This window comes from Gymnodraco acuticeps, unplaced genomic scaffold (assembly GCF_902827175.1).
Source record: "Gymnodraco acuticeps unplaced genomic scaffold, fGymAcu1.1, whole genome shotgun sequence".
Lineage (NCBI taxonomy): Eukaryota > Metazoa > Chordata > Actinopteri > Perciformes > Bathydraconidae > Gymnodraco > Gymnodraco acuticeps.
Genome location: NW_022992284.1, coordinates 1991862 through 2006228, shown reverse-complemented (window position 1 = coordinate 2006228; position 14367 = coordinate 1991862). Strand labels below are relative to the sequence as shown.

General features: G+C 41.0%; 1 protein-coding gene across 1 annotated transcript; it reads right to left on the bottom strand.

The window, feature by feature from the left end:
* Positions 1-2643: 2643 nt before the first annotated feature.
* Positions 2644-14011, bottom strand: znf512b (zinc finger protein 512B). Its single transcript, XM_034207499.1, has 10 exons — positions 13879-14011; positions 13568-13689; positions 12311-12403; positions 8913-9011; positions 8104-8343; positions 7672-7983; positions 7267-7368; positions 7100-7162; positions 6802-6900; positions 2644-6404 (listed from the first exon to the last, which is right to left on the bottom strand). Exons 1-10 carry the CDS (start codon positions 14009-14011, stop codon positions 6093-6095), a joined length of 1575 nt encoding a protein of 524 aa, XP_034063390.1. The 3' UTR covers positions 2644-6092.
* Positions 14012-14367: the final 356 nt, after the last annotated feature.

The window sequence follows — 14367 nt, the reverse complement described above, 5'->3', positions numbered from 1 at the left end:
CACAGCATTTCACATTGGACGGAAAGGGTATTCCTTAGGGAGAACACTTCTTGTTTGTGATTGGACAGAGCCAGCCATAGAAGCACTGCTGTGATTGGTTGTTTTGCTGCCAGTCAAGAAATGACGCTTCGTGATTGGCCCAACACATCAGCCGTTAGCTGGCTCACAGCTCCTCATATCTGTTCAGAAACTGGACAAAAGTTCAACATATACAAAACACAGACTGTCTATGTCATGGTGAATACAGTCGCTGCTTTATTTATGTCTGTATGACGTTGTTGTGAGTGTGGACGGAGCAGCTACAGGTTAGTTTAGCCTGATCGATCCGATTCCGATAGGATTTACATGGAGATACGGCCCGCCCCCTCTCCAGGAGTAAACACAGAATTAATGCTTTATTAATTCATGGTTTTTAAGGGGCTTATCTCCATGTAAATACTATGGTAGACCACCCAATATTCGCATCGCTCTAATCGCTCGAGTTTCACCGCGGCTGTCAGCTGTGTTTGCTCCTGTCATTCAAACAAGAGGCGCTGAGAGGGGGCGGGGCGTATCTCCATGTAAATTATATGGGAGATACCAACTACAACAAAATGAACATATTTGACCGTGATTTAATTGTAATACACGTTTCAAAGTGATGCCGAAGTAACAACATACTGATACCGGTTAGTAAAAACCATGAATTAACGCTTTGACAAGTCTGCAGACAAGACGGCAAGTGAAAAGCTTTTAAAATGCGTGTTTTCTGAATGGAATCTGATCCATCAGGCTAAACTAACCTGTAGCTGCTCCGTCCACACTCACAACAACGTCATACAGACATAAATAAAGCAGCGACTGTATTCGCCATGACACAGACAGTCTGTGGTTTGTACATGTTTAACTTTTGTCCAGTTTCAGAACAGATATGAGGAGCTGTGAGCTCTGAGTGTGTGCTAACGGCTGATGTGTTGGGACATATTTCGCTGTCGGGTGTTGACCAATCACGAAGCGTCATTTCTTGACTGGCAGCAAAAACAACCAATCACAGCAGTGCTTCTCTGGCTGGCTCTGTCCAATCACAAACATCACTAAAGGAATACCCTTTCCGTCCAATGTGAAATGCTGTGGTGTTTTTCTGAAATGCTGTTGTGTTTGTGAAATGCTGTGGTGTTTTGTGAAATGCTGTGGTGTTTTCTGAAATGCTGTTGTGTTTTCTGAAATGCTGTGGCGTTTTGTGAAATGCTGTAGTGTTTTGTGAAATGCTGTGGTGTTTTGTGAAATGCTGTGGTGTTTTGTGAAATGCTGTGGTGTTTTCTGAAATGCTGTTGTGTTTTCTGAAATGCTGTGGTGTTTTGTGAAATGCGGTGGCGTTTTGTGAAATGCTGTGGTGTTTTGTGAAATGCTGTGGCGTTTTCTGAAATGCTGTGGCGTTTTGTGAAATGCTGTAGTGTTTTGTGAAATGCTGTTGTGTTTCGTGAAATGCTGTGGTGTTTTCTGAAATGTTGTAGTGTCTTGCACTTCAGGGCCACCGTACTAACCGGACATTTAAGACATACTAAGTCTACAGATATACAGTTAGTGTCATTATTGAGTGACGGCAAATGCTGCGGCTGCAATGCATTGTGGGGCAGCATTTTCTCCTCTCCTTTCGTCAAGGGAGGTCCAGTGGTTCCTAAGCTAAAGGAGGTTATAAAGGAAGTTTGAAACCTCCTTTCCTTTCATTTGGAAAATTGGAACGGCACTTAACATGGCTGCCACTGACGTACTTCCGGGTCATTTCACTTGGTTAGGAAGGTTCCTAAGCTAAATGGACTATTGGAATGCAGCCCCGCAGTCTCTTCTCCTAAGTCCTTTTGAATTATCCTATCCACTATCCCTTAACCCCGTGACGTTTCACTCAGAGGTCAAGGAATAGGAGATAGGGTTAGAATTTAGGAGCTGATTTTTGGATTATCGGAACGCAACCTATGGTTAGAATTTAGAAGCTGATTTTTAAACTATCCGACCGCAACCCGAGGCAACCTCAGCGTTGGTCCTGCGTATGGACTTCAAGCCCCAGAATGCATCTGTTCTGCACTTTCGATCTACAGCCAGCAGTGTGTATGCTGCAGTATCACACACACACATTACACAGCGCCTTCCTAACAGCTGGCAATGGGTGAGGTTCAACAGGCCATGTGGTAGATTTTACAACTGAATACTATTATTATGTGTATGTTTTCCTTTTAGCACATTGGTCTTATACAGGGCACCTAAGGCGATAATACATTTCTGTTTGATAAAGAAAGATATCTAAAAATACACAATAAAGTAATATCTTACATAGAATTAGTATTAAAAAAAACATTATATTTTTTCCAATATTGATGATAGTCCAACTGTTACTGATGCGTCCTTGGCAATCATGTCTGCTACTTAACCTACATTGCTCTGCATGACTTATCTATAACCGCAAACTAGTTAGCTACAGCTAATTACATTATTTTAGGTTTTTTTCATGTACCAAATAAAAAGGTAGGTTTATTCATGGCACTTTAGGTTGCCCTTAAGTGGTTGATTTCTCAAAATTATCACTGTGAGAAATTAAGGTAAACTAAAACAACTATAGTTAGATGTTGACAGCTCAATTTAAATACAGTTGACACAGTGTACACACAATTTAGTCAACAAACCTTTATTAATCAGTCGAGGGATATTAATGCACAGGTAATACAACAAGTTTGGGAGAAAAATTGTAACAGTTCAGACTCAAAGGAGGTGTTGATGCCTCCTATGTTAGGATCTATACAGCTCAATTTCAGATATGGAAATCTTTAATACATCATTAGTCTCATTTCACTTGTTACCTTTATATCATAACCATTTATAAGCTACGACATCTCTTAAAACTCTCAACAGTTTTGTCACAATGGCCCTGACAACAGGCGCGGATGCCTTTTCCTGCTTTTGAAGAAGGTTGTATTGTATAGAAACATACCAGAGTTGTCAAAATAAAAGGGTAAAATTCTCAGGCTTTCTAATGGGATGTCTAGGGATTAACCTTGGTTTTGAAATAACATTGCTGACAAAGGGAAGACACTTGAGCCTGCTGTTTTCCCAGGTACAAAAGTCACACCACACACAGTCAGGGTAACTAGAAAGCTCCAACAACACTCCTATTTCAAGCCTATTTCATTGTATAGTAAGTGCACTAAATACAGAAACAAACACACATACATATGCCTTGTTGTCCCATATTGAATAGATAACAAGTAATAAAGGACTCGCTCAATGTGTTTGTCAATGTGTACTGAAAAAGATCAATTTATGTGCATCATCAAAATGGATAAAATAACAGTGTATGCCGACACATGGGCTTACAATGTTCTTTGTGGTCTACAAATCTTTTCACCCTTTTTTTTTTTAGAGTTAATAATATTTAAAAAGCAAAGAAATAAAAGTAGGGGAAGTGAAAAAGCCATACATTTTTGAGAAGACACATCAATATCAAAATATCAGCAAGCCAACAAAACCAGCTAAATATGGTGTATTGCTGTACTATCTAAAGATGTTGCAGTTAGCTTACACTGCGGGATAGATATGTGTTTTCCACATCATAGGAAGACAGATAGTAAAGGGTGAGATAAAATATAAAATACCCACTGTTAAAAGCAGTGCCTAACTATCATATTGCAACACCAAAGCTTGTCAGGTAAACACAGTCAATGTGACACGAGTAACAAGCAGCTGATGAACTGATTCTGTGCCACAGCATTAAACTCAACAAAAAGTGTTACCATTTCCGACATCCAGTCATTACAAAGGTGCCAACTGTTTTGTACAAATACACACACGCTCACACACACACGCTCACACACAAGGTCAGGATAACTCATATCGAAAAGGTCCAAAGACCCATCAGTGCTTGTCTAACTTATCCTCTCCGTCTGCTGAACCTGGATAGAAGATAAAGGTCCATCCCATTACCAGAGACGGACACATGCATAATCATCCCCACCTGAACAAACTCCATCAGTTGATTAATCGTGGAGGAATTCAGCTCCTATCTTTGCTTTACAATATAAAAGGTCACGGCGTAGGGATGACACCACCTGGGACACATTTATTTCAAATTCAATGTTTCTTGAAAATGTTCCGCCGACATCAGTCCTCCATTTAAATGATGACATTGACATTTGTTGGTGCAACATTCTGATGACTTGCCAGTGAGGAGAGAGTGGCAGGATGGATGAGTGGACTTACTGAGTTTAGGTCCTTAAGGTAGAGTGGCAAGTAAAGCACCCTTGTTATCTTACCAGAATATCCCCACATCACAACTGTCAGATTGCTATATGGGTTATACACACAAGAGAATATAAAATAGATTTACAATCTGTCTTTTTTTAACAAGCATTATTTGTATGGACACAAACTCCAAATATAAATCACATATATATGGAGTTTTAATTTGTTCAAATCTTTAATAAAACTGTGGATTCAAGTATTAACTTTAGAGATGTTACAGTGAACATATTCTTTGATTGCACACATTTTGTATTTCATAATTATTATTGTTTTAATCTTAAACTAAACTAACTTTAATCGGTAAAGCAGCCATGACCTGTTATGGCTTTGTGTTGTGAGTTATAATTATACAGTTGTGTTAGATTACAGGTTCTATCTAGAAAGAGTTAACCATGCTGCTTATTACCCATGTAAAGACAAATGTAGTTTTCTGTAGCTTTTTCATCAGAGTTAAATATCCCCGCTGCTGTGCCTGAGAGCCACTAGGTTAAGGTTGAATACTCCTGGAGTGCAAAAATACAAGACGGGAGCGAGAGGGGTTTAAGGGTTAAAGTGCAAGGCAATAACTTTGAGCATCCAGGAACTAATTCATATACATCATTAAAAGTGAATCTTCATTTGCAAATGTTCTGTTTAATAAAAGATTATTTCCCTCAACCTCTATAAAAGATATTTGTATTCACTCCTCAGCTCTTTGATTCAAGCAAAAAGCAGTAGCCAAAACATGGCCTCCTTTAAAATGGTGTCACATCATTTGATTGTGCTGCAATGGTGCAACAAGCTTCACACAAAGTTCCTCCCTCTGTCCATCATTAAGCTTTGCCAGTCCTATTTTAGACATATGCTTCAAGTTTTTTTTTGTTTAAAATCGATTAAACAATGCCATATTAATTATTAACATATACGTTTCTAATGGAAAATTTCAAACAATCACTTTTTTGGGTTATTCTGCTAATTAATTTCAGTGTAAAAGAAGTATAGAAATGATCACCTAATTATGGTCCTCTAAGCAGATACCTTTCACCATAATGTTCTAAAATCAGATAAAACAAAAAGTAAATATCACTGAAGTGAAATGATAAACAACTGACCAATATTTTAGCTTATGAGACATTTGCTTACTTGAATAATAAAAAGTAAAAAAACGAAGAAACAAGAAAGGAAAAAACAAATGTAAAAGCAACATTGCACTACAGCACACACTGCAATAGATTCTGACTGCTCATGATCTACTTGGACGTGTCAGGCTTTAGAATGACAGATGGCATCATTGCTTTGAGTATATAGATATATAGATATAGATATTGTTTATGTACACAGTACAGTATATCTGTGGAAAAAATGTGAAAACACTAGCTATCATTAAATGACTTCACCATGCTAATAGAATATCCTTTTTAAAACCTCTCAAACACAACATTGATATTGTAGAGAGAATTACTCTGCCTCTGTTTGGAATACTACCTCTGTTTAGAAAATGCTAACCATGTAGTAGTCAGGATTTTATCTTGAAATACTACTGACACCTGCTGTGAGTACAGAAACAGAAATATGTGTATTCAAAAGGAGACAAAAGTGGAATGGAGAATTAAAACCCCACTGTTACATGAGCATTGTTTATAACAGCAGACACATTTACGCTGGGATTTCAAAAAGTCTGTACTAAATGTTTTACTTCTTAAGGGTTGATTTTACTTTCTTCTCAGTGCCAAGTCCTTGTGGAGTTAGAAAGGTCTCTTAGCTTCCTGGCACAACATTTACAGCGAGACTCCTCTCTGGCTCCTGGGGGGACAAAAGCAGAGCTACTCTGACAATAACAGCCTTTACGGTTTGCTTCGTCTGGCGCTGGAGGGGAGGGGCTGTCTGTTTTGGCCTGGGGCAGCACTGTCCGATGGGTCGGGGAGCGGGGAGGGGGACTGTGAAGGGGTCACAGCAGGGGTTGAGTTTTGAGAAATAGTAGGAGCTTCAGTTTTTGTTTGGAGAAGTGCAACCACAGGGGGGCGCTCTTTGGGCTTGCGGCCCCTCTTCTTACCAGCCGTGGCACCGTTCCTCACCTCAGCCTTGATCCCATTGTCCTCTGGCGCTTTACTCTTGGTAGTAGAGACCACCTGACTGACTGCTGCACGAAACCAGTTCTAAAGCCATAAACACACTGTCAGAAGCATGTGTATAACTGTGTAACATTTATACTGTAGTGAGTGGTGCCGCAAAACATGTCTCTATGCAGTAATATGAGCGTCTGTTGCTATTTTGTATCAACAAAATATATTTATCTGTCAGAAAATACTTGGTCAGTTTTGGGTTTTATTGACGTTTTCTTAATATCGCTATATAAACTTGTCCATACAAGTTTAGAACCTGTTTTCACATGATATGCATACAGTAACACCTTCTTCACAAGATATAAATACCAACCTCCGTGACTGTTTTCCCTGTACGTTAACAGACATGAAAGTTCTGCCTATAAGAGAGTACTTTAAGTAATACTAAATAATATATAAGTCTGTGAAGTATACACTGAGAAGGACCCACCTGTGAGTGTGTCTTGCTGATATGGTACTTCACACCACTCTCTGAGCTAAACTCCTTCTGACAGATCAGACAGGTGTACTTTCCCAGTTCTCCACCTCCCTGCAATCCAAAAACAATAGAGCAATAAAAAAAAGCAACGTCCGTAACCTCCTTTTAAATATTTTTAAAAAACGTATGTTTACAACATGAAAAGTAAAATTCAGTGGAAACTCTGTGTGTGTGTATTCTAATATCTACTAGAATAACTACAGAGGTAAATGAAATCAGGTTTGTGGCTTTGCTCCAGGTGAGTTTATACCTGGCTGCAGTTGGCAAGGTGAGCTTTTAGTCCCGATACACTGGAATAGACAGCTTCACAGTTCTGAGACAAAACAGAAATAAACACAGCGTTTTGTTTGTTTCTAATACAGTTAGTATCTGTCTATACAAAATGACAGATTACTCTGAAGCAGTACTTGTTCTTACCTCATTGGGACAGCAGATGAAGCCCTTCTCCTTGACTTGGTTCTTCCACGTCTCTAATAGCTCGTGGCTGAAGTTTGGGAGGCCAGGACGGGTGTAATTTAACTACACATAAAAGAGAACATCTGTATCAGTATGCATGTTAAAAATGTTGAAGTACGTATTTAAAAACAGATACGCAGTGACAACTTTTTGTGCTTTATTTTACCACTTAAATCTGGTGTTTCTAAGGAACATTTGAATGACAGTGTTGGGTTTGATGTGTGTCTAACCCTGTTTGTGTTGCTGTGTGTGAGTGTGGGATGATAGTTGTGTCTTCTAGCACTTCACATTGCTGCACCATATCTGTACATTTGCAGGCGTGTTAAGTGTGAGAGCATATGTTTATGTGTGCTAGTGTGTCCTCACCCTCTTGCTGTCAGGCACCAGGTCGTCCTTGATGCGGCGCTTGGTGCCCCAGTCTTTGGCCAGCTCGTCCTCTGCTATCTCCTGCAGGTGGAACACGGCCACCTGAGCAGAGCGGCGCCTCACTCTGCCGCTGGGCGTCCGGTCGAAGTCATCCCCCTGGCTCGCAGTCTGTGCTACCTTTTCTTTGACTTGCTCCCTCGCCTTCTCCTTTTCCCTGGCTTCTCTTTCCTTCTCCTTAGAGTGGCCCGATGGTGCTTTCTCAAGTGGACTTGGCTCCTTGTGGCCTAATGATGGAGACTCCTCAGAGACAACCTGGGGAAGCAGTAGGACACCTCTTTGAGTGGGAAATGGGGAAACTGTTGCTAGCTATGACAGTAAAACTAGTAAAAATGCTTGTAAACATTGGGGAAAAGGCTTCCATGATGATCTTACCTTATCTTTCCCGGTGTTGTTGTTGGTGTCAGTGATAAAGTCCTTGCCGTTATTGTTGGTGGTGGTGATGGCCGAGGAGTGATCGGTGCGCACATGGTAGTCTCTGCCAGCCTTGGAGCGGTAGGTTTTTCCACAGTGCTGGCACAGAAACACAGGCTTCTGATCGTCAGAGAACTCGCTTCCACAACGTTTCTGGTGATACTGGTAGCCCATCAGGCTGGAAAAGTGGGCTGAGCAGCCCTGTATAAATGTGTGTGAGTTTGCACAAATAGTGTTTGTGTGAGGCCAGTAACAGAAATGAGGACAGAATGAAAACACACATTATAGTAATTGAGAAACTGCTTAAGCATAATAACGTGTACTTTTACTGAAATGTAACAATATTACTGCAATAAGTCAATATTATGTCTTTACTATTGAACGACAAACAGGAGGAAACTGCTCATTTTTCTGTGTGTGAGAACATGTCACAGTAGAGAGTCTATTTTTTGCAGCTCTTTCTCACTGCTTTTTGCACTGTAGTGTGAGTAATGGGAAGCAGAGTGTTGATGTGGTTTTGGGCAACATGTCAAGAACAAGGCATAAAGGAAAAGGGAGAGAGAGAGGTAAGAGGAGGCAGACACACAAAGAAGAGCCTGAGGAAAAGGGAGAAAGAACATCGAAACTGGCAGACGAGGAGAGAGGAAGATGTGACATGAAAGATAGGAAAGTTGGACAAATGGAAATGTAGGACACAAGAAAGCAAGAGTAGAAACGAACGGGAGAAAGGAAAAGAGAAAGGGACACAGGAAGAAAGACGTAGCGCATACCTCACTAGAACACTTGATTCGTCCCATCTGTTTGAGCACTCGGCGCAGCCTTTCTCTCTCCTCAAGCTCGTCGCCCGTCTGGCCTTCGCTCCCCGAGGGCTGCGGGGGAACAAACACAACGACGCATAAGCGTGTCGCACCACAACACTTCCCCATCCCTCCTGACTTTGAACAAAATTGTGAGGAGAATGTGTTTTCCATCTCGGGTTGTTCTCACTGTGCCAGGATCACTAAATGGTGAGGCTGTTACTCAAGGCATGTTTATGACAACTGTCAAACTCGTGTTTTCACCCGAGTGTCGGCTGGTGCCAAACCCCAGCCAAGACCAGAACAACAGATGGCAGAGCTGCCAGGGAGAAGAAAGCAGAAAGTGCAGAGGACTGTGGAGAGTCTGGCCTTAGTGAGGAGTCCCAGTGGAGAGGACTTCATGTGTTTTCTTACATGTCGACACACAAAGAAAGCACTGACATGACTGAGACACAACCTTTCTGGAAGGGTAAGAAGGAGAGGAGATATTGGAGATAAGAGTACTTCAACACTTCAAATAAATACAGCTCATGCCTGGAGGTAAGAGAACAGACACCAGCTCAGCCATTGATTTACACTGGCAGGAGGAGGGCACATCAAACTGCATCAGCATGTATTCTTAATGCCTCCATCAGAGACAGCAAAAGAGCAAAGGGGATCAGGGCAGAAACTGCAAGGTCAAACTCAAAAGGTGACCCCTGTGCTCTCTGTATTTTTCCCACACTGCACTTGGGCTGTGCCACGTGACTACACTGACAACACATTGGAGCCAGGGAGAGTGCAAACGCCAAGTGAAATCATAGCAAAGCTTAAACAAGGTTGAAGTAAACCTGCTTTTCAAAGAAACGATACAAAGAGAGAGACTTAGTCAATGAAAACAAGCACAAATAATTCAGTAAGGTATTTGTTTACAGTTCCCAGTACATAAACACGTTGATTTACCGATATAATGATGCTGTAGCAACTGATTGGAACACTGGAGAATACAATATCTTAGTGTATTTACAGGAATAACACACATTGTAGGTTCTCAAAAGCATATCTCACCAAGCATATCACTTGTTGTGTACTGTGGCCACACAAATAAATGTCTCTACACCAGGGGTGGGGAACCTCCGGCCCCCGGGCCGTATTCGGCCCGCGAGACCTTTCGCTACGGCCCTCAAGGTAATTTATAAACATACGCAAAAAAGAAACAAATTAAAGAAATCTAGACCGCAAAAAAATTAAAAAAGTGAGTGCCTGTTTTTCCTGGCCAAGGTCAGGGTCCTTGAACACATCACGAGCCTAACGTGTCATCACGTGGTATATGTCTCGTCTGACAGGGGTGCAGTTCTGACGGAGAGCACCAGAACGCCGCTCCGGCGGCTCTGCCACTTCCACAAATTGCAGTACCCATAAGGAGCCGTTCACATGCCGCAGTTTTTGCGTGTCTGTGTCTTTAGTTGAAAGCCCAGTGGTCCGTTCATCTGTCATACTAATCATAAAGTCAATAACTGTGTTGTTATTAGCATCTGGTTAGCTAGCTATGCTAACGAATATAAGAAGCTTGTTCTACAACCAGTGAGTTAAAGGCTCATCTTGATCATTATACTTATAAAAAAATAAGAGAATAAAGTAAACAGGCAAAAAATACTATATGACAGTAAAAAAAGTTGTTATTGATAAACAAGAATACAGTTTGAAAGGGGAGTGATTTGTAAAATATCCATAAAGAAAAAGAAAATCTGCTTACAGTTCTGTTTCATCTGGGTGTTGAGAGATGTTTCCCTCTTAATGTTGCTCTCAAAGTGCACCAGATTGATGCTTTTAACTTCAACATTTCAAAAAAAATCTTCCTGGGGGAGAACACCCCCCTAGGTTAGGTCCCCACTTAAATCATGTCCACATAGGAAACTAAATACATTTGCACACATCTTGTGTCCATATATTTCTGTTTGGGTGGTCATGCCACAACCGTGCACGTGCATGCATGAGTCATGGTAAGATATCTGGATTAAGAGGTTGCGTTTTCTTTGCACAGCATGAAAGAAAGGCCGAATGAATGGGCTGTGATTTTAGTATTTTTAAGCAGAGGTCAATCATTTGTACGGCCCTCGGAGGATGTTGGAAAAATTGAAATGGCCCTTGAGACGAAAAAGGTTCCCCACCCCTGCTCTACACCAATAAAAAAACTCAAAATAACTGTCTTCTTCATACATTTCAATGCTTTTAATAATATACTTTATAAATACAATGCCTAACTTGCTCGCAAACATGAGCCCAAACACATTGCTCATACGTCACAGTAGGACAGCATACATCCTACTGGAAAACAAAGTAAACAATTCCACCTAGATTCTAAGAGGGATATGTTTTAAGATGCGTCTGATTCTTCTAGGTTTTTGCTTTTGAATGAACTGCCGTTTAAAAAGTTCTTGTTGATAGAAGAGAGAAAAAAGAAGAGAATGACACAAGTGAAACCTGCTAATGATGAAAGCCTTCTCTAATCAGCAGCTACTTGAGTCTGGAGCACAATCACAGACGGCACAGCTTGTCACAAACGTTTGTAATAACCTAATATGAGAAATGTTGCTGGGAAGTCTGCTGAGGAAGAGTACCTTAGTTTTTACACACTGAGAGATTAGCTTTTTCTCAGTTGGAATGCCGCCAAGAAGGTAAACAGCCACCAAAGGTCCAGACTGAAGACAAATGATGATGTCGAACATGGTACAGTCATCTATCTTCACTATTCAAATGATAAACATACACAGACAAAGCCCCTTACACATACATGCATATGCCCTATTATCATAAACTATTGGAAAGCGTTACCACACAAAAACACATGTGGTAGAAGGTTTGGTGCACGTACGTTCATTAATCTTCCATGGAATTTTCCGAACAAGGCAGTGTTGAATAATTTAGCAAACTTCATAGCAGCGCCATTGCTCTAATGCAGGAGCGTCATGATAATATCTTAATGAAGCTCTTTGCTGTCGGAGTTAAGACAGCTGCAGACAGAAACGTGAGCACTTCAAGGGCCATCAACATGAACAGTTCAAATGTTTGATCGTTTACAAACCTCAAGATGAGATTTTTAGAGACGGGCTTAGAACCCACAATGAATACGCACCAGATAAATGTAATATAACTCATTTAATGTGGTTTCATTCGTATGTGTGAATCAAAAGGCAAGACACCAATCACTAGACACGGTGAAAACTGACACTTGCTGTAGCGTACGGTGGATTTCCATACGAGAGTCACAAGTGTAAGTGTGTCGCCTCCTGAATGTGTGTAGTGCTTTGCTGTAGTGTCTAATAACTAACAACTCGTTTAGTGGGTCAGTGTGACAGCGGTGAAACATTAGCTCTCTGAGCGCTCCGTACCTTGGTGCTGTGTTCAGCCATGGTGTGGTAGTTGAGGCCGGCCTTGGACCTGAACTGTTTGTGGCACTGCTGGCACTTCAGAGCATCCTGGAGCTGCGGGGGGTAAAGGCCAAATAACAAGTACACAGGATCAAATAACAAGTTACCCACTATTACAGGCTATGCTCTATATTAGATCTATCAGTAGAGCAAAACATTATATCTGTAACTTAATAGAGGCATGACATTTTTGGTCAAGACAAATGCAACTTTTGGGACTAAAAAAGCCAATTTTACACCAAGTGTTCCTTGTCGTAGATGACTCTCCTGGCCTCAGTATTGATTTGGAGACAGAGTGGTTTTTATGGTGAGTGACCCAGCTGTAATGTGGTGATTCTGTCACTGCTTTACGACACACTGTCACTTTAATGGTGTCACACGGGCCAGTGGGCCAAGGAGCCATTAAAGTGGCTGTATGAACACGTCTCTCTGAGGGCCCCGAGAGGTTGGTTTGTCTTCAGTAAAACTCAATATAATGCACTTGGATGAACTTAATCCTTATTTCCAACATTCTCGTTTATAATTGCTATAGACCACCATTCAGTGCAAACAAACAAACCGCAGAAGTGCACCGTTTCTTCTCCCTCGACCCATTTCAAGTGATATTAGCTTTCATAGGAGAGCAGATGAGTAAAGGATATTACATGGGAAACATGGTTGAGATTACTGTACTGTGATACTGCCCGATGTTATTTCAACAGCTTTCAAATCAATATCATTACTGTAAAGGCTCCCTAGACTCAGGGAGGGGTATCTTATAACGGCGCACTCAAAGTTATAATCCAATGTGGAAATGACAGTTTTGGGTTGAGAGAGCTTTATTTCATACTTACAAACGCGCTTAAGGAAAATATCTAAACTGTTTTTAATCTATATAAGACATTGATTTCACTGAGGCTTTATGCAAATTGGCTGCCATAGATTAACACATCATGTGTATTGCATAGTGTCACATGTTACTGGATCCTGATTTACACAGGAACTGTACAAATGTAAGATTATGACGGTTTGATATTTAAGGCATTCATGTCTGGTTGACATTTTCAGTAGACACGCTCCTCTAAGAGTAAATGCAGTGGAGGTATGCTTGTACTGTGTGTGCGTCTTGGAATTGTATTAACTTGTCTGATAGGATATCGTTTTTTTCAGATTCACAGCGAGGTCTATCAGAAGTTATCACAGCTCCCAGGCTGATTGACAGCTTTGTGACCCACTGACCTTCTGACAGATCTCCATGTGTTTCTTGAGGCCGTGGACTGTTTTCCTGGTGACGATGGAGCAGGTGGGACACACCACTTCACCTCGATCGTGGATAGCTCGCTGCCATTGGGTGTCAGCACCTTAGCAACAGGAGGAAACAGGAAGTCTCTGTCAGATAGCTGATCACATATAGCTGGTACTTTGTCTCGTGGGTATTACATTTCCATTTGTGTACTCATTCCCTATGTTAGATTATATGCTTGTTTTAGCATGTGATAATATAGAAATAATCGCTTTTGAGACGATTTCCATAAACCCAAAAAGCTCACCAGAGCTGGTTGTAGCTGGATCTTTCTTGGACGACTGACTTGAAGAAGGTCTTCTCTGGGGCTCCTCACTGAACCCACTCCCCTCTGATTTTTTCACACGGCCCGCCTTCAGCTTCTCCTCCACCTTAGTCATGCCTACAAAACACACACATACACACACACACTGTAGAAATCAAAACTTCCATTGAAATGATTTAAGGTCAAATGTGAGATACACGCAGAATGGAGAGGAAGGACAATGCGGACTGAGAGAAATGCTGACATAAAGAAAGTGGATACTGAATATAAAAACATTTTTAGAAGGGGGGATAAACTGAAAAGAAAGGATGTTGTTTTGAAACAGGGAAAATCAGTTTGAAAAGGAAGCAAGAGAAAGCATTGATTCCTGCACACTGCGGGTGGATTGTTTGATAAGTACTTTACTGCTCCGTGTATGCTATATGAGTCACTGAACATTTTCAGCATATGAATGAGACAGAAAAGCAGAGA

Excerpts from the sequence above, each read along its gene's own strand:
- znf512b (XM_034207499.1), bottom strand. The coding sequence starts at position 14,011 with ATGACTAAGGTGGAGGAGAAGCTGAAGGCGGGCCGTGTGAAAAAATCA. Across the intron at positions 6,901-7,099 it reads ACCTTGCCAACTGCAGCCAG|GGAGGTGGAGAACTGGGAAA; the intron begins GTATAAACTCAC and ends TTTGGATTGCAG. Across the intron at positions 6,405-6,801 it reads TCAGCAAGACACACTCACAG|AACTGGTTTCGTGCAGCAGT; the intron begins GTGGGTCCTTCT and ends TTATGGCTTTAG.